This window comes from Drosophila novamexicana, unplaced genomic scaffold, assembly GCF_003285875.2.
Source record: "Drosophila novamexicana strain 15010-1031.04,08,12 unplaced genomic scaffold, DnovRS2.1 tig00000789-arrow-arrow-pilon, whole genome shotgun sequence".
Taxonomy (NCBI): Eukaryota; Metazoa; Arthropoda; class Insecta; order Diptera; family Drosophilidae; genus Drosophila; species Drosophila novamexicana.
In genome coordinates, this window is record NW_020824823.1 from 1 (window position 1) to 20,757 (window position 20,757).

At 42.3% G+C, this 20,757-nt stretch overlaps 1 protein-coding gene and 2 pseudogenes across 1 annotated transcript; 1 reads left to right on the forward strand and 2 right to left on the reverse strand.

Moving 5' to 3' along the window:
* Nucleotides 1–72: 72 nt before the first annotated feature.
* On the reverse strand, nucleotides 73–13,121 carry LOC115763924. Its single transcript, XM_030706717.1, is given in 13 exon segments — nucleotides 73–346; nucleotides 781–932; nucleotides 991–1,118; nucleotides 1,121–1,582; nucleotides 3,530–3,670; nucleotides 5,635–5,735; nucleotides 5,923–6,167; nucleotides 7,145–7,275; nucleotides 7,278–7,296; nucleotides 7,366–7,695; nucleotides 7,697–7,968; nucleotides 8,025–8,062; nucleotides 13,078–13,121. Coding segments are annotated over 13 exon segments (2,337 nt in total).
* A 1,237-nt stretch (nucleotides 13,122–14,358) lies between these two features.
* On the forward strand, nucleotides 14,359–15,523 carry LOC115763925 (annotated as a pseudogene).
* Nucleotides 15,524–17,656: 2,133 nt separating this feature from the next.
* On the reverse strand, nucleotides 17,657–18,418 carry LOC115763926 (annotated as a pseudogene).
* Between the last annotated feature and the right edge of the window lie 2,339 nt (nucleotides 18,419–20,757).

Sequence of the window (20,757 nt, forward strand, 5' to 3'; positions counted from 1 at the left end):
CTGGCACAGCCGCTGGCACAGCTGCTCCTACGGCAGCTCCTACAGCAGCTCCTACAGCAGCTCCCTCCGAAGCTAAATTGAAGCCCGCTGCAGAGGAAGCTCCCGCTGAAGAGGCTCCACCTGCACCTGCTGCCGAGGAAGTGCCCGCTGCCCCAGCTGCCCTAGAACCTGAACCTGAACCGGAACCGGAAGTGCCCAGGGCCGAAGAACCTGCAGCGGAACCAGCTGCAGCTGAGGCAGCACCACACTGAGGAAACCGCCGCACCACCGCCAGATGAAGAGGCGCCACCACCAGCACCAGCTGTAGAACCAGCTGCAGAGGAAGTACCACCAGCCGACGAAGGAGCTGAATAGTATTTTTTTTTTTTTTTTAATGTTTCCTTTTTTTAACCGCATGATTATTTCTGATTCCCTTGGCCTTTGGGGTTTTGTGATCTTTAGCTTGTAAATTAGTTCAACGTGTAATTGTATATATTTAAAATGTCTTGAGGATAGCCGTCGGAACAGCCAGAACGATTAAATGAGAAGGTTGCAGTTAAAGTTTATTCTTATTTAAAAAATTTTTACAGAATCTTCCATTTGGGTCTGAAACAACAACCTATAAGTCGGAATAACTGGCTGTCAAAATTTCTATGAAAAAGCGTCGGACCAAAAAGCGAGAGGTCGCTGGTTCAAATTCATCAAAAATTTTCAATTATATAATTGTTTATTAAAATTGTTATCCACATTTAATTAAATAATTAAGAAATTTCAAAACAGATTGGACGTGGCCTGGTCTACTTTATGCGATCCTGAAGCCAGTTGCTGAAGGTGGATACTCTTGTGTAGACATCGGGCGATATGAAGAGTCCGCACACGACCAATCCATAGGACACCACTCCAACCTGCTTTAAGCCGTTATCGTTGCGGACCAGTGGACCACCGGAGTCACCCTGTGTGTGGGACTTTCATCTTAATATACCTTTAAACCCCTTTCCTGCAGTTGCTTACCGAACAGGCGCCCCTGAAGACTCCTCTGGCACAAATCTCGGTGTCTGAAACATCTGCCATGCCCATATCTCGACACTCTTGATTCGTAAGCGTACTGTAGCTCATGCGCTGCAGCGTATTTGGATAGTGACGCTCTCTAGGAATGGAAAGGCGACCGGCAAACGCAAGCCCCAACCTGTCAGGGTAACTGGCTCGCCGCCGCCCACAAACTCTTTCGAGGCAAACTCAATGGCCGCCACGCTGACATTGTTATAGACTAAAGGAGGTTCAATGCTGAGCACTGCAATGTCGCTGGTCACTAGCTCCCTGTAGTCGGGATGTATGTCATAGGAGAGCACACGAGAGCGTGATCCGCCTCGATCGTCCAGATTGCGTATGCCGGCAACAACGGACATGCGCATCGCATTCAGTCCCTTGCAACAGTGGGCGGCCGTAAGTATGCGGTTCGGGGCTATAATCGAGCCGCCACAGAAGTGCACATGTCCGTCGCGAACTCTGTACTGTAGCGAGACCTGGTAGGGCACGTAGTCGCCATGCGGCACATCCGAGCCGCCCACGACTCGTGTGGGCGTAAAGCCGATGGTCCGGCGTGCTGCTGGCAAGTGTTGTAAAGTATTGAATTGTTTCGTCCATTTTTCATAACCTCAACTTACAATTGGAACGCGCCGTGGCGCCACCTAGCATCAGAGCTGTCATCAAAACTAGTTCGACTATAGACATGCTTGGTCTGGTTTCTGCTGAAGTTACGGTCTATACGGCAGGCTATTTATAGGATTGAAACCCACCTCCATTGGGTTGCATTTGCATAGATAACGCAGCGGTTATGCCATTTATTTTGATCTTGAAATTAAAAATTTAACGAGCTTTCATGGCGGTAATTGGCATATGCTTCAAACGTCACCCTAACCCAGAAAACAAATTTCACAGCTGTCTGTGGGCTAGCTAAGGCGAATTGCATGAGGAATTGTCAGAGGGGGCAAATAATTAATTGGCAAGACTCCAAGATCTAATGGCTCAATGAGCAGTTCTCGTCTTAAGTTTCCTCTCGTACTTTTCAGAGTTCGTTGTCAACATTTTACATTTCTTCACAGAGCTGCATACCAGATAAATATTGCCGTTGGTTTGGTTCACTTAAAACAGTCTTTTTACTTTTAAACAGAGATTTTGGTTGGAACCTGTGTCAATTTCCTATAATTTTGTGCGCTTCTCTTCTATATAGTATTGTTTTGTTCATAACTTGATTTTCGTATATTCTAACATTCTCTTTTCTCTCAGTTTAGTCAAGCAGAGCAATAAATTCTCGAAATAGTTTTATATTTATCTTTCCATTAATTTTGACCTAATACGTCTCACATTGTCTTTGGATTTTAGATATCTTTTTATGCTTCTCGCATTAGCATTCGATAGCATAAGTAGGCCAGTTCTCAACTTGGCTCCCGAATGCTGGTCTATAAAACTGAGTTGTCACTATATCAGTCTGCGGCTCACAAAATCAGCTCGCGAATTTAGAGAATAACTAAAGAGTCTAACCCATCCCAGCTCATAAGCGACATTATGCATAAGTAATAAGATGCCATTCAAGTTGGCCACAATTCCTTGACACTGATTATCTTTGGTCTGCAACTGGGGTTTTAACATATTTCGGGACAGTATTATTTTTGCCAATCAGGAACAAATAGATTTTAATTTTATTATATTATATAATTTATTTTACTCTATTTTCGAGTGTATTGTACTCCACGGATTGCGTCATGCTGTTCGGGAATTCAATTATGTGCTAATATATGCACATATGCGTCTTAACATTTTAAAGCATAGTATAACGAGAAGTAAATATTATCTTTGCTATGTGGAAGATTAAATACCCTTTTGGAAATATTGGCTTACGACTTTGCAGACATGTGGATGAGTTTCGTAAAGATATTTAAAAACAAACAATATTTTGTCACATTATAAAAATAACTTATCCTTCGACTGCTTCATCCTTTATTTGATCTGATCTGATCAAGAGTTTATTTATACTTGATGCATATATATCTCCTTCCAGCCTTCTACACAAATAGCTTGCCCAATGTATCATACTCTTCACAAGGGAATAGAAAATAAATACTAGGGAATAGAAACAACTGTAAGCTTTTAACGGTTTCATGAAACTGGGAATCTCGCCAGCATTCAGTTCGAAAGATTTGAGATTGAAATTTCGCAATAAAATAAGCATAAATAAATTTTGTTGGGTTTGAAAATGGAGATGTTTCGTATAAAAGGAATCAGTTAATTGATAGTCATAGCATTTGCGATTTAGACATGAAACTGTGCATAACGCTTTTTTGCCTAGGTAAGAATGCTCAAATAAACACTTTTGAATAATACAAATTCCTCCTCCTAGGTCTGGTCCACTTGGGCGGCATCAGTTCTGCCGACACTTACCAAGAGGCGGCCGGCAGAACAATTGCTATTCATGTGCCGGATCAGAGCTCATCGAGTGGAAGCTACAAAGGAGAACCAAAATACATTCCGCCGGTTTATCTCTATCCCCCACCTGGAATTGATTGTAATTGCCCGCCGGGTCCACCAGGGCCGCCCAGTCGTCCAGGTAGACCGGGCAGACCCGGAAATCCGGGCACTCCCGGCAGTCCTGGTCCAGTTGGACCCAAGGGTGATGCCGGTACCCCAGGCGAGCCTGGCGAAAAGGGAGACAAGGGAGATACAGGCGATATAGGCCCACCAGGACCCACGGGTCCACCAGGCATAAGTTTACTTCGCCTGAATGGAGATGCGCGCTTGGTGACTCTGTCCCTAGACGAGGGCTTCGATTCGCTTGAGGACGAAAACAATTACTCTATTGTAAAAGGCATACGAATTGGAAAAGAATCCAAGCACGCATCATTGGATGATAAAAAAGATACGATAAGATTAGCCTGCAGAGCTCTCTGATATGCAGGATACAAATTTTAACTGCTTTCTGTTAGAATTTTTGCACTGCTTGACTAAATAAACAAAATTAACTTGAAACCTGCTAAGAATAATTTGTTCGATTTTATTTGCTTATATTGTTGCTTATATTATTTTATTATTACTCTATATATATATAATCTATGTATACTCGAAACAGAAGGAAGAAGTTCCGACCCTATAAAGTATTAATTCCTGATCGACCTTCAACGAATCGATATCAGGCACTGTTAGCACTAAAAACTTAAGATTTCGAGGTTCTCAATTTTTTAAGCGTCTAACTCAAGTTTAATTCAATTTACCCAAAGCTCATTCACGAAATCGATCAGTATCGATTTCCAGACTCGATTTTTTGAACACATCTCGGGGATTATAACAGCTAGAAACGGCAGTATTTAGTATGTACGTTTTTAAATAACACAGAATATAAAAACTTTTGAATAACTGTTGCATTTTCCGATAGAATTCCCCATGGGATTCCCTTTAGAATTCCCGACTACCATCCGAACTTCTCTTGTTATGGTTATTATAATTATTTGGGAGCCGTTGAAAAGGCAATATATACTAAACACAGACTAGTTAACTCTCTTAAGATTTGTATAACTAAGAATCGTATGGGAAAAGCTTGCATCATTACTTAATATACGACAAGTAAACAAACATAAGATCTATTATTTACTAGAGATTCATTGATAATGACTAATTTTATACATAATTTATATTCATATTTGTTAGAATTACTCATTTTAAAATTATAATTTCATTGAGGCTTTTAAAAGCTAGCCCATTCTCTGTTTTCATTGAGATCTGACCTTTATCTAGGTTATTAGGCACGCGACTTTGCATTGTTGTTGGACGAATCTTCAGTTCATTAAATTCAATCTTTATGATCAGTTTGTGAAGTTAACAAAATAGATAACAAAGAACTAAAAGCTCGTGTAACTTATTATGCAAAGTTCATAAATATATATTCAAATCAGCAAAAGTTACTACACATTCTCATTCTTTGGCAAACTAATGACGTTCAAGAGGTGTGGGCTTAACATCATAAGAAAATATATAATTACATAAATATATTTTGATGAACTAATGCCAAAAATCCCCATGTTATTATCAAAACATTTGGTTTAGATTCCAATCGAGTTGAGCCCAGAGCATATTTATACATATTAATTGTGGGACGATGAGGCGACCATATGTGGAGGTTGCTATTAAAAGAACAGTAAGATAGTAAAAGATGACGATTAAAATAAGATATCTTGACGTATATTATGCTTAACGGTTCCTTCAAATCTGGATTTCAGAAAGTGATCTCATTTGTGTGTATATGTTATGCATATCTACAACCGATCCATTTCTTTGCTATAAAAGAAAGCAATTACTTGTCGATCCCAGCAAATAAGTTTTAGCCATGGCACAGATCGCTACGCTTTTCTGCCTAAGTAAGTGGCCTTTATCTTTGATATAATATTTCCATCCTGCAATCTCAACCATTTCACAGCACTGGCCATCTCTGGCGGCATCAGCTTGTCCACCAGAAATCAGAACAACAAAAATGCTGGCAGACATCTTTCAGTTCAGTTGCCGGTACCTACACCCGCTCCTGCGCCATCTCCGCCGAATGTGATTATCAAACGGCCCGTTCACTATCACCCCCCACCACCACCACCGCTGCCACTGCCACACTTCTACCCGCCACCGCCACCGCATCATCCTCATCCCTCGACAAAGTGTAATTGTCCGCCCGGGCCACCTGGACCACCAGGTCCTCCAGGACACTCAGGTATGTATTCCTGACAATGACAATCTTAAGCCTCTAATCTTGCAATGCAATTGTATAGGCGATCCAGGAAAACCAGGATATCCAGGGTCGAAAGGTGACAAGGGTGATGAGGGCGAGAAGGGTGAAAGGGGCGACAAAGGAGAGAAGGGCGACAAGGGCCACACCGGTGCGCAAGGAGCTCAGGGACCACAAGGTACGCAAGGACCTCAAGGCCTTCCTGGAGCTCCAGGTCCACAAGGTTCTCAGGGACCGCCAGGCTCCCAAGGATCCCAGGGAACACCAGGCTCACCAGGATCTCCAGGTTCGCCAGGCTCTCAGGGACCTCCGGGACTACCAGGCTCTTCGGGATCTCCGGGATCACCGGGAGCGCCAGGCTCACAAGGACCAGCGGGACCGCCAGGACCTCCAGGACCACCATCGCCCACATGGCCCATACCACCACCTCCACATCACCAACCGCCGCCAATCATTTACCCTTACCCTTTACCGCCATACAACGGACATCAATCTCATAAGGGAGACCATCATCATCATCATCACCACGACCATAAGCCGCATGATCATCATAAAGGAGAGCATCACTCACATGAGCATGAGCCGCACGATCACAATCATTAAAGGAGAGCATCACCCACCATGATCCGCATGACTCGCATGATTCTCATGATCCGCATGATCCCCATAGGCTTCACAAGCCCACAAGGAAACCTATGACAACCTGATTCACGAAGTAAGGAAATTCCATACCCTGGAATCTGCTCAGCCTGCGCCGCAAGAAATTTCAACAGATTCTTCTAAACTGAATCGGAAAATTGCAGCGAAATGAAGAGGAGAATATAAATAGCGAAGAAGTCGAAGATAATGCTGTGGAGGCGCCTGAAGAGGATGCGGCCGCAAATGAAAGATTCTCTGAGGCACGACTCCGCAGAAATAAAATCAGATGCAGCCGAACAGGCTAAAGAGAGCGATGAAAGTTTGAAGATCAAGAAGACGAGTATGAAACGAATAGCGAAGAGAAAACAGCGACATAGAGAACTCTGATCCCGCCATTGAAGGCTATTTAGTTCAGGAAAGAAGTGGAAATAGACCTTTGATATTATCAATAAGCAAACGTCGCGATCCATTTCATATATATAGAGATTTCGTAGATATTTAACAAAAACGAAATAAATGTGAATTTGTATCTTAAATAATTTTCTTCTGCCAATATTTAAGCATAATCCGCACTGCTTACCGGCAATTTTGCGTCAGCTTAAAAGTATGCAGCAAAAATCGCACTATATTGTGCACTGCTTGCGTTCTTTTTATACTGCTTGAATTGAGCAACTGTCTTAATTTAATGAATTAGAATTTATTTTGTTAGCTTTCTTTTAGTAGTAAGGGTATGTGTCATGTATGGTATGGGCATGCACCCGCCTAGGCCATGCGCTCTTTAATCCAAGCATCAAACATGGAGACGCGAGTGTACACATCGGGACTGTTTGAGGCGCAGAAGGCAGTGCCATATGAGACGACGCCCACCTGCTTCAGCGACTCGCCGTTGGCCATACCAAAGGACCGCCCGAATCGCCCTGCACAGGAAGAATAAGTCGAGGAGTGATTCAGTCAGATTTAAAATTGTCCAGCCCTTGGCTACTCACATTGCATGCACCCTTGCCAAAACGTTCCAGCGCACAAATCTCCGTATCCGTCAGCTGAGTCATCGTCTGCTTACACTTAGCATTGTCGAGCGTCTTGTAGGAGAGTTTCTGGAGTATGGTCGGGTATTTGGCAAAGGGTCCGGTGCCAAAGTGAAACACAGAGCCCCAACCGGTAAGCAGCACTTCCTGATCAGCTCCAACCAGCTCATTGCTGCTTACATCGATGGTGCCCACGCGCTTGCCATCCAACTCAAAGGGTGGATCAATCTTCAGTATGGCTATATCGCTGGTCACCAGCTCTTCGTAGTGCTCATTCATCTCGTACGACTGCAACCAGGGCGCGAAAGCCGGTGTTGTCATTAAGATCACGTATGCCCGCAACCACGCTGATCCGGCTCGCATTCTGCCCATTGACGCAGTGCGCCGCGGTGAGCACCCGGTTGGGCGCTATTAAGGAGCCACCGCAAAAGTGCCGCATTTTGCCGCTGCGCGTTAGAAACTGCATGGACACCTGGTAGGGCACATACTCATCGTCGGGCACATCGTAGCCGCCCACCACTCGCTCCTGCGAGCTGCTGTCCGCCATCTCAAAATAGGCATCCACTGTGTGTATTGACTAGGTAAGGCTGCTCATTTGTTATTATATTTCTTGCACTTACAATCTATTACGTTGCCCCGCGGGGTTGCCAGCTGCGAGCTGCAGCAGACCGAGCAGTAGCAAGACCAAATTCCATCGAGCTTCCATGTTGTTCTTGTGCTTTGGGATTAGAACCCTCTACTGTTTGGCTTCGACTAAGCATTGGGGTTTTTTATACATTGTATTTGGGCTCATTAGAATTTTATCGGGGCGATAGCTGTGGGCGGTCTGACCGCATAGAATAGTTAACAAGGTCGTTCCATAAAGCAAGATAAGCTTGTGAAGCTAGCCAAGCTTAGGGTCTGATAACTGGCAGCTCATAAAATGTGACATAGTTTGTTTGTTCTTGTTAAAACCAGCTGCGATGACGGCTTCGGTTGCAATCCAGAATTTCGTTTGATTCAAAATAAAAACTTTGGAATAAACCGTTTTCAAACCTAAACAGTTTTCCCAGCCAGTTCAATGGAATTGACTACCGCATTTAATCAGAATTTTGTGCCAGGGCGAGAACAAAGCCTAATGAGTTAACATGCGGATTAACCTGTCAGGGCGAGTCGGTGAGCTCACATGCAAATTAAAACCGGCAGCTTAATATAAAATTCACCAAGATTCAAATCCTGTCACGTTGTGCGGTTGTGTGTTGTGGGTGGTCCAATTAACAAATACCAAAGGCGGACGCAACTGAAGTATGGCGCCAACGGCACATCCTGGCCAAAAAAAAATAATAATAATAAAGCCATTTGAGGATCAAATCGGTTCAGGTAGTCAGCGCCAAAAAAAAAAACAGAGCCAACAATTAACACAGTAGTCCAAAGATCAAGACCTCAACATGCGATTCCAGGAGAAGCTAAGACCAGCCAGAAAACGTGGAGGTGTGCATAATTAATTTTCGTCGCTGCCACACACTCTGGCGAGGCACAGCAAAATGATTCATTAGCCGGCCTCCAATCAGGCCGGAACTGACACATGCAGGGTTTCGGAGATAGCCCAGGTCTGTGGGCCCGCCCAGGTTCGCAAGTTGATTTGCATCGAACATGTGCGCCCCAGCAACAGATACAGTCTGAAATGCAGCCGGAAAGGTGTTGATTGCTCAACTGGCTGCGGTGCTCCAATTGCCTGTGCCGAGCACCCGCCCTACCCTCAATCCCCACAGAGCGCCACCCATGCTCCGCTGTCTACAATGAATTAAAAGAAATGTTCGCAGCCAGCAGCAGCAGCAGCTTGTTTAATCAGAATATTTAAATTATTCATTGATTAAAACTGCAACCAGATCAAGCTGCAGCCACTCAACCTGCCTCCGACTGACACCCCCTCCACTCTACCATCCGCGCTGTATGTTCCTCTGTGCTGCTTGTGCCACTTGTGTCTGTGTCTTGTCGTTTCAATTTGGTTGTAGGTGTTGCTGCAGCCAGTCTGTAGGTGCCATTCCCAGGAATTGAAGAAACCGTCTCCACCTCCCCCAAAGACCAGCTCTGCTAAGCGCTGGCTGTCTGTCTGCGCGCGAAATGCCACCCAAAATGAAACACACAAGAAGCTGCCCACAACAAAGCGAAAGCGAATTCAATTCCTTGTCATGATTAATGCATTTGCCAAGCAACTCACTGAAAGGGTATGCAATCAGTGCTGCAATTGAATTTTCTAAGCAGCCGTTACAAAGCAAATGCAATTGTTCAACAATTGTTAAAGAACAAAGCATATTTAAGATTCATGCTAGGCCACGGCCCAGGGCTAAAAAGGATTTGTTAAGCCTGGAAACTTCAAGTGTTCTATATTTCAATTTGATTGCATGCAATGTATTGGGTTTTGGTCGGCTCTAGGTCCTGATCTTTAAAAAATAAGAATACAAACAAATACCCACAAATATTTTGAAAGTAACATGAAAGCTGAGTTTTCAGAATTCCCATAACTCTATGGCAATTATGAAATATATTAGACTGAAGCTTTTAGGATTTAATTATTTGATATGATAGAATTTGATATAATAAAATAAAGTATGATATGAGATTAAAAGGAGAATGGTAACATATAGCTCGTATTATCCAACTATGCTTGAGATGCTGGAAAAACAAAAGATTTTCATATGCAAAACTGTTGCGATCGAGTGTTCCCTAGGAGTTATGGGAGATTGGAGATAATATGATGTGATATGATGCTACTGAAAGATTCACATATTGCTCGAAATTTTCAAGTATTTAAAATATGTATATATTTACTACAAATAATCATGTACTACCAATTGTTCTATTGGAAATCATATGATATTATCGATATGATATGATATTAAAGATGTATAAACCGTAATTTTAAAATGTGCTTGAGATATCTTGGAAAAATATGTTTGGCATATAAAATGTCAAGCTGTAAAATATTATTCCTTTAAAAGCTATATGATAATGAGAAAAGACAGACAAATATATTTTATATTTACTTTAAAAATATGTATATCATGTCTATGCTTTGGACCAGGGCACACAAGTAAAAGGCTCCAGGAATATATATTTCACAAATATTGAATTCTCACATTTCACTTCAATCTGAAGTTCCTGACTTGGTCGCAGTGGGACAACTGCTGCCGCCCGCTGTTTGGCTGTGCGTGCCTGACAATCATAAGAGATATCTTGCAGATGAGCTCGCTGCAATCATATTCTCTCACCGGGTTGACAGAAGCGCCTACCTGTTGTCATCAATTAGGTAACAAGCACACGCGACCGATAAATATTACGAGGAGCGAGAGTATCCAGGGTATCCAGTAACCCGGCGGAGTCTCCTGGCTGCATATCTACAAATGGTTCAAGCTGCTTGCTGTGATCTCAGATCTCTTATCTGATTTGTAAATAAAAATGTTTTTTATTTGGACCCATCGAAGGGGCTCTTAGAGTAAGAGGCTGAGGGATCTGTTGCAGAGGGGAGGGGTGGGGGGGGGGGGGGGGGGGGGGTTGAGCACTCGACTGCAGTCATAATTTATAGTGTGTGCATATGGCAGGCTCCTTGGACGGGGGCTGCCTGGGTTGGCGCACCTCGTGCTGCTAGCAAATTAAGTACTAAAATAAACGACCAATTTACTGATTATGCAAAACATGCAATTAATTTTTTTCCACTCTGCCAACATTTATTCCAAATCTTCCATGCTCGGTATTAACTAAAACTTGTTGTTGTTTTGTTGTTGTTGTTGTTGTCCCGCGAAATTGTCGTAACGAGTGCGAAAATTAATTGCCACAACAACAAGTGGAAAATTTGAAAATGCGCTGACTAACAGGCATGTAGAAAATGCCAGGTCTTATTTATTATCCATAACTTTAGCTTGACTAATTTGCATATTAGGTTAACTAATTGTATTAGAAATCGAAATTAATTTTACTCTAATTGAGTTTGTGTTTTAATAGTATAGAGGGATGTCCCGACGAAAGAGGGGCAGGGGGCCCCTGTGACCGAAACGGCGATGAAGGAGAGAAGCAGCTTCGATCTAAAAAATGCTCTCATCATTCAGCTACGTTTGTCAATCAGTTGAAATCATTTAAATATTGTCAACAAATAAGACATTAAGTAGTTATAAAATTTTCGCTTTAAAATATTATCTTGAATCCTCAAAGGGAAATACCAATTCAGAGCAGAGCACACGTGCAGGCCGCAATGAAATTCCCAGCTCCAGGCTGGCTACTGTTTTTCGAGGGTCCAGCTTGACGGCCGCCAAGTCGGGTCATAAAATGAGCGGCTTTGCTTTTGAGAACCGGGCATATAAATCAGATTGAAGAAACAGAAACAGGCAATAAAAGTTGCAGTCTGAATATTTTGTGAGGCCCTCTTCTGGTGGCTGGCCGGCCACACGCACAATTCCCTAGAACTTGGCCATCGAACAAGGCCGACAATGAGGCGGGCAATCAACCAAAATGTCATAATACTGATGGCGTTCCGGCGGTTCTGCCGCCACGGCGACGACCACAGGATGCTTATCTTGTTAACACCGTGCCCGCAACCCGACTGGTCCAACACAAACCTAAAATCGGGTAACAAACTGACAACGGATCTGCAGAAATGCTTATGAAATGCAGTTTTTATACGCTTCTGGAGGGTATTATAACTCTGTAATGAAATATACATACATTACAGATTCCGTATAAAAATCCCGAGCCTATATAGCTCATTTGCTTTTTTGCCAACTAACTAGTTGGGTTTCGTAATTTTCTTGCATTTTCCGTCTGATCCAACATATTACATAGCCGACGATTGAAAATTAAGTTCCAATATGAAGATCAGTTTTATTTATCAAGATATATTTCTCAAACTAGGTATTTATTAGCTTGTCATATCAATATCGAACTACTTTAACTTATAGTTTCATAGAAAGAATTACACAAAAATTCAGATTTTGCATGGAAAGCTTAGCAATTACGAGCTTTACTGTTCTTCAAGGGTATTTAATCACCGGCCTGTTAGTCTTTCAATTATATTTCTTTTTTTTTTAAAACAAGCATTTTATTCGGGTTATTTGTTGGGAATATGCAACTGAATTGACTGAAATGAATGAAGAACTATGTTGGAACTGAAATTGAAGTAAGAATTTCGAAAATATGTTTATGCGTCTTTCTGGGAATAACCCGATAAACTCGAAAACCTAAAGAACTTGTTCCAATAAGAGACATAATTATAGTCAATATAACTGAATGTGATCAATCATTTTGTAAAAGCAATTAATCCGCGAATCGTGTCAACTGGCAACGCGTTTAAAGCCCTGCTTAAAAGGCTAAGCCCCAGCTGGGCCGCAGGTGTCAGTGCCCGCGTCTGGCCCGAAAGAAGCATGTCAAGAAGCTTGAGTACAGCTTCCTAACGTCTTTAAGCAATTAAAGCCACAAATAATGCGCGAGGCGATAAATTTTGTTAAGTGCGTTCACATGAAAGTTGTCAAAAAGCGTTTGAGAAATTTTCACCGCGAACGCCACATAAAAAATAAACCTAAAAAAATCCTAAGACATGGCTTGGGATGTTTATCAAACACCTCTGCCAATGCGTGAGGCCTCGAGGTGTGGCACCAAGCATGCCGCACGGATCCATGCTACACGCAAGACCCAGACCCCAACCCATAGAGCAGAGACAGACCCCATACTTGGAACGACGACGACATCGTCTGATAGCCAAGCGATAAGCAACATTACCGTACAATTTTCAATTAACACGAGGCAACTGTAAAGAGCTCTCGGCCCAGGTATGCCACATGGCATTCCGCATGGACCGATAGCCCGTGCCTTGACTCTGCCACCACCAGAGTGGCGCTTCCAGGCAAAGCCTGAAACGGCTCCGCAGCTTTCCTACAAATTGTCTAATCTCTGCGCGCCTCCGACTCCAGTCGGGCCTGGTCAGTCTGGTGATGGTGGTGCATCGATCTCTGGTAGTGAAAACTTGTCGACCAGCAGGCACCACCAGACCAGAACTGGCCACAGTAGACAATTTATCATTCGAGCTGCCGCCTAGTGGCGGTCGTAAAAGCTCTTTATGGCTGCTTCTGCTTCTACTTCTGCTGTGGATCGCTCCAGCCGTATCCTATCCACCTAGCTCCATATACTTTTTCAAATGTCTCTTAGGCAATTGGTTTTTTTCGTTTGCTTTCGGTGTCCACGCTTCAGTTTGACAGTTTGCATTGAGCTGTCGCTCGTTTTATGCTTGAAATGATTAGGGGTGAAGGCATTATGCAACAGTAGCTGAGGCTATTTCAGAGAACGTATGGTCCCCCCTCTTGGGCTTGATACACTTCACGTGTTCCAGCGGAGGAAAAATGATCGTCAGAGCTCTATATTGTTTAGGGGAGCTCACATACCATGTTTGATAACTCTAACATGTCCTGTCCCAGAGTTGAATTAGGTGCAGCCAGACTTAAGAGCCAGCAGAAATTGTTCTTTATTAATATTTAAATCTCATTTTCTTTGGGTTGGTATCCTTGCAAAGTGTGTATTAGGAACAATAATTCATTACCAAATACTAAATTGCCCACCTGTAGCATGCGTAGTTCCTAAGTTAGCAGGTTTCAGCCGGACTCAGAATACCATAATTCAAGGTGACTCGGAAGAAAGATAAATACTATTCTTAAAAGAATAAGAATAGCTTTAAAAATCTGCTAACACTTCTTATTCTTGGAACATACATTTGATTTGCTAGGGTTCGACAGACTTACTTCGATAGACTTATTAGAAACCTGCTAAATTTGTTATAATTTTGTACTGAAGAAGTCATATACTCAATTTACCATCTTCAGATCCTGTAGTTCCTGAGTTAGTTGAGTCCAGTCAGATTAAAAAAGTCTGTATTAATTATAGTTGCGTCCAGTCAGATTAAAAAAGTCTGTATTAATTATAGGCGGTACAGTAGGCAAGAATACATTCAACCGTTTGTCAGACTTTTATTTTCTCAGACTCTAAAAATTTTAAATTGTAGGCAATGTCTGGGCTTTTAAGACTCGGCTACGGTGGTCACCTGCTGAACCTCTGCTTTGGCAGCAGACAGAACAGGGGCGCCTTTTTGGAGCCACCCATATGGATATCTCGGGAGCTGCAGCGAAAATACTCTCATAATTGTGAGAAATTCACAGTAGTTATGGTGCGGCATGGGGAGTCCGAGTGGAACCAGCAAAATCTCTTCTGCGGCTGGTACGATGCCCAGCTGTCGGAGAAGGGGCGCAAGGAGGCGAGTGCTGCGGGCAACGCCATCAAGGATGCCAAGCTGAAGTTCGACGTGGCGCACACATCGCTACTGACACGAGCCCAGGACACATTGCAGTCCATACTGGAGGTGACGGGACAAAAGGATATATGCATACAGAAGACGTGGCGTCTCAATGAACGCCACTATGGCGGGCTGACGGGACTGAACAAGTCGGAGACGGCCAAGAAGTATGGCGAGGAGAAGGTTAAGATCTGGCGACGCAGCTTCGATACGCCGCCGCCCCCAATGGAGCAGGATCACAAGTACTACGAGTGCATAGTCAAGGATCCCAGATATTGTGATGGACCCAAACCGGACGAGTTTCCCAAGTCCGAATCCCTCAAGCTGACCATCGAGCGCACTTTGCCCTACTGGAACGATGTAATTGTGCCGCAGATAAGGCAGGGCAGAAAGCTGATCATCGCCGCACACGGGAACAGCCTGAGGGGCATAGTGAAGCATCTGGATCAGATTTCCAATGAGGCCATTATGGAGCTCAATCTGCCCACGGGCATACCCTTTGTCTACGAGCTGGACAAGTGCATGCTGCCGCTGGCGCCCATGAAATTCCTGGGCGATCCCGAAACCGTCAAGAAGGCCATGGAATCTGTGGCCATGCAGGGCAAGGCAAAGTAGTATGGGGACAATCAAAGGTTACGCACAGCAGCCAAAAAAAATTGCGATAAATACAAGAAAAAGGTCAAAATAATAATTCTTACCCAATGCACTTGCCTGCCCCAATCTATAGCTGAATCTGTATCTGAATCCGAATCAGAATCGAAATCGCAATCACAATTCAGAGAGTAAGCGAAATAAACGCGAATGTCAAGCAGCAAATAAATTTATTTGATTTTAATTGACAATGAAAAGTCAACAAAGGCTGCAAGACAGCTCCTCTGCTGGATGTATCTACATATATATGCATATAGCTATATATATATATATATATATATATATATATATATAAATATATCTCAGAGTTAGCTGGCTGCAGGGTAATAAGTATGTCTCAGTCTTTTGTCTTCGGTCTGCAGTCTGTTCAGAGCCAATCCCAGACTTATTTCAACGTCGATTTTAATTGTTGTTCGGGTTCAGTTGGAATTTCTGTTGCGCGACATTCAAATGGGTCGAATTTTAATTTGTTTAAATGAAATACTCATTTAGGTTTTATTGACAAACAAATTGAATTGATTGATCTAAATGAATTTATGCGGTCAGCGACGAACGTCTAACAAATGCACGATCCCGCTCTTTCTCTCACTCTTTCTTGCTCTTTTTACCCCCACCTTTACCCCTATGCCATGCACAAGTTCCACACTCACAATAGCTTATATTCATATTCATATTCTTATAAGTCAACACTGAAAAATTTTTGAGTCAATGTTGCTTCTGGATATTAACTTTAACTGCCGAAACAACATGCGTCAACAACGGTTAGATTTCTCAGACAACTTATTAAACAGTGTGACCATATTGATTTAATATGGTCTGGCCAGTGATCGAAAAGACTAAAAAAATAAGAGTATGATACGAGATTCCTATAGGTTAAACAACAGTTAAAAATATGGAAAATTAAATGGATGATTCAACTTTATATTTATATTATAAATTTGAAAAACATAATTCAAATAGTTATTCAAGATAAAATAATTGTTAACCCCAATTCAAAAATTTTGATTATGCCATTTCTTCCGTTAAGTCTTCTTTATTAAAACAATCAAAAATAGACAAAATAATTTTAAATAATTAAAAAAATATATACAACTTGTTGCAGTATTGCAGATCATTTAGTTTGTTTTTCCACTTGATCTCCGGATAGGTTTTAGGTATTTGGCATGCACAAATCGAAAAGCGTGAGCTCCACATTATTTGAACTTAATTATGTAAAAGAAAAGAAGAGCTCTAGGTGCGCATCTTTGGCATCTCTTGCGCGAGTTGGTTCTACTACAAATACGAATGCAGCATAGAAATTGAGGGAACATAAAAATGTTTGCACTTCGTATTTGTCGCACATAAAATCTAATATCGAATTACAAGAGCTTGAGCGGAGACCTAGTCGCCACGGTTCGGACAACGAGTTTCATGGGGCAGCAGGCCGCATGCGGCATTTGGCATGCAGCAGGTCCATGCAGCGTGCGTGTCAGCGAAACTTTGTCTGGCCGACTGGCTGGCAGGCGTGCCCCAAGCTACAAAAGCTGCTGCCCAAGGTCCCGCTGCCCCGTCTGTGGCTGCCCATAAAGAAACTGAATTGAGTTAAATGTGCGATAAATTGCTTTTTGCATTTATCATGGTGCGCGCAGAGCGGGCCAAAAGCTGGAGTCGAGCCAGACCAGGCCAGACCAGCCCCGACCCAGGCTACAGGCCAGACCTAGGCCTAGGCCCAGTGCCGGGTTGAAGACGCTGCCAGGCCAGGCTGCCAACGGCTGTGGCGAATATTGAACAAGATTTTTAATTAGCCGCAAAAAAAAAAAAATGAAAACAAGCAAATATGCTCCAGTCGCGGGAGCCCGGCTAGGAGATGCCCTAGACCCAGCGCCAAACTGCCGACACAATCCTTAAATAATGACATTTCTCCAGCTTATAGAAAAATGTTTGGATGTATCCAAAAAGTTAAATATTACCATTTAGTATATGATTGCTATGAGATATCGATAAAGAAGATAAGATTCCTCTGCGTTTTGTATAGAAGAATATATATTATATATAGAATATATATTATATTATATTTATATTTTGCAAAATCCGAGATCACGTAGATTAACCCAGTTCGTTGTTTTCATCAAGAACGTACATATACATATACTTTTTACAGTCGGAGCTGCTTTCTTATGCCTGTTACATATGCACGTGTGCACAAAAACATTATACCCCTTTTCATCACATTCAATGACTTTAGGGTATGAAAGGAAACGAAATAATGAACAGTAGAAATGAAGGCAAATAAAATGTGAACCACAAAAGAATTTATCGCTTATTCGTAGCCTGGGCCAGATCCTGGCTAAGGATCTTGTTGATGTAGGGCAAAAAGCTGGAGACACACGTATAGACATCGGGCTTGCCCTGTGTGCAGGTGACGCTGCCATAGGACACAATGCCCACCAGCTGCCGTGGACGGCCGCTGGCCGTCAAGATCAGTGGACCACCCGAGTCACCCTATTGGTCGGAAATGCCAGTAGTCGAATTAAGCAGAGCAAATCTTCAGTCTAACGCGCAGGCGCCCTAGCCGGGCGCTGAGAGTGCTCAAATCTCGTTGGGTGTGACGCGAAAGCCAACGGACGCATTCCTCATTCGAGATGGTCTGATAGTTGGTGGGTGTTATGGAGCCCCAGCAATGTCATTGTTGATGCGCGGACTCATAGTATACTGCGGATCCACGTGCTTGGCCACAATTCTGTGCCGATGGCGTCCATCCAGCTGCCAGTTGACTGTGCCGCCCAGCACGCTCGAGTTGCCCACCTGCAGCTTGTCCACGCAATGCGCCGCCGTCAGGACATGCTGCTCGCTGACGATGGAGCCGCTGCAGAAGTGCCGCCAGCGTCCACGGCGCAGCATCTGCATGGAGACCTGAAACGGCACCGATTCGTTCATCAATTGGCCACCATTGATGCGGGCTGCACCCAGCTCTCCAGTCAGACCCTTTACAGACTCGGGAATATTGCCTGCAACTGCGCCTGCTAGAATCAGACAGAGGATAATCCTGAAGAGCAGTTGATATTTTGGGATCATTTTGTCAGTTTACACTTTACGAATGTGTGCGTATCTGTAGAGCTGTATCTTTTATACGGCATCTTCAATTGGGGCTTGATAAATATGCCTGAATTAAGAACAAACAAATGCTTGCAATTTTTTGTTGCATAAAAATAATATTTATCCTCACACAATATATTTTCATATGCATATATATCGATGATTATGAATAGGGGCATGGTTAAGAAATTCTCACCTAAGGTAATCATATAAAAGTCAAGTTTATTTACACGAGTTCTAGGCTAAAGATATTTTTATATTTGCTGTAATCAGAATTAGTTCCTCAGATTTAAATAAGAAATCGATAGCTCATATTTTTTATAAAAACAAAGTCCAACTTTCATATATTGCTGAGCGTCCTCACGGAGTTAAGGAATCAAGCCCCTGTGAAAATAGATGGCAGTAAATGCCTTTTGAATTCGAAATTAAAATATCATAATAATTATATAGTGGAATTAATTATATATGGAAAGATATATAAGAGTAGCGAGCCCATGTTCAAGAACTACCGACATATCTGTAGCCATCGATCAACTTTCTAAACGTATATCTTTAATTATCTATCAGGTTCCGTTGCGCCTAATCATATTTCGTAATGAACTTTTCTTTTTGCCGAAAAAAAATGAAATGGCGCTTACAATTACGAAAATTTCAAGTGACGCGTGAGAAGGTCAAAAGTTTTCCAGACGCAGTGAATGTGGCCAAAAGACATGACGGGAAATTGAGACTGGAAGCGGCAGCCGCATAGAAACCTCGACCGCGACCGAAACCCCAACCAAACAGTGGCCAGCGTTGGGGCTACTGCACAGCTGCAGTTGAAATTGAGATGCAGTTGCAACTCACACACACACATACATACACGCACACACATGCAGCACGTTCATGAACTTTGCTCGGTTAACCTGCGCTTGTGGTTCCTTTTGCTGTTGCAGTTGAATTTCGGCTCGCATAGCTTGTACCCGTGGCAATTTAAGCACCTGGGGCTGCTCGCAGGCTCCTCACACATGCGAACTGAACTCATTTTCCGTTTTCCCTCGGCTAATTTGATTTGTCTTTGCGTAAATTGAAAATGAGCCTCTCAAGGATTTCATACACACATTTACATAAGTAGTGTAATTTCAAGCAGCTGCAACACTTATGTGCTCATATGTGCTCCATTTCGAGATTGATTTTACAATTTGAAATCAATGCAAATTATGAAGATTGCATTTGGAACTGTAACTGAAATTTGGTCGGACCAAGATTAAAGACGAATATTCAATATAATGAAGTCGTCAAAATGTTCTTCAATCAGAACTAATTGAATTACTATTATATTCAACTGATTTTATATTATATTATATGAAATTATTATCATATAAATAAAAAAAATATAATCATAAATAAATGTTGTTTTTAATATATACATATGTTAATAAATGGTAGCTCAAATTTTTTTTATTATATTTAGAATATGTTATCAAATAGAAGACAATAGAATATAGGTAAGGTCCAAAGTTAAATTTCTGAGGTATACAATGGACTCAAGTACATTTTATAATTGTAGTCAAAAAATATAATAGTGTCTATGACTGTGCATAGTCTTTATTTTTATATATTTTTCTAATGCCTGTACTTTAGATATAGCATTTATTTGAAGTTTATTCCAGAGAATACAGCATATAAACTTAGAAGAAAGCGTATTTATGAGTAGGAGTACCTGTGAGATGCATATTTACGAGTGTGTGTAAATAACAATGTACGTATCTATGAGTATACCAAACTGTGCGTATGAGTACATATGAGTATTCGTATCTAATAGTATGCATATGGGTGAGTATTGTGCTTTTCTATGAGTATGAGTATTTCTGTGTAGAAATCTATGACTATACGTATCTTTGGTATATATGAGTATGCATATATGTGAGTATTTGTAGCTATACGTACACATAGTTATGCGTATGCGTTTCAATGAGTATGCGAGTTAATTCCAAAGTTTATTAAACGATGAAAAAAATTATTATTTTTAGGGAAGCAAGACTTCCTTTATTTGATGGTAATTTGCAACTAAATAAACTTAAATCAATTCTAGCCCTAGTAACCTGTGGCTTAGCGGCAGCGGCGTTGGCAGCGGCGTCGCTGCTGATGTTGTTGGCCCGTTGGGCAATTCTTCTTGGAATTTTCGGCGGTTGCCAGTCGGCGCGTGGAGGAAATGGCACAGACACCAAGTCAGCATTTTGCTGCACTTCTTATGAGGTGTTGCAATGCTTCTTATTGGGACTGTGTGAATTTATTTGTTGTTAACTCTTCCCCCTTTAATTTAAGCTTGTCCTCAAGCG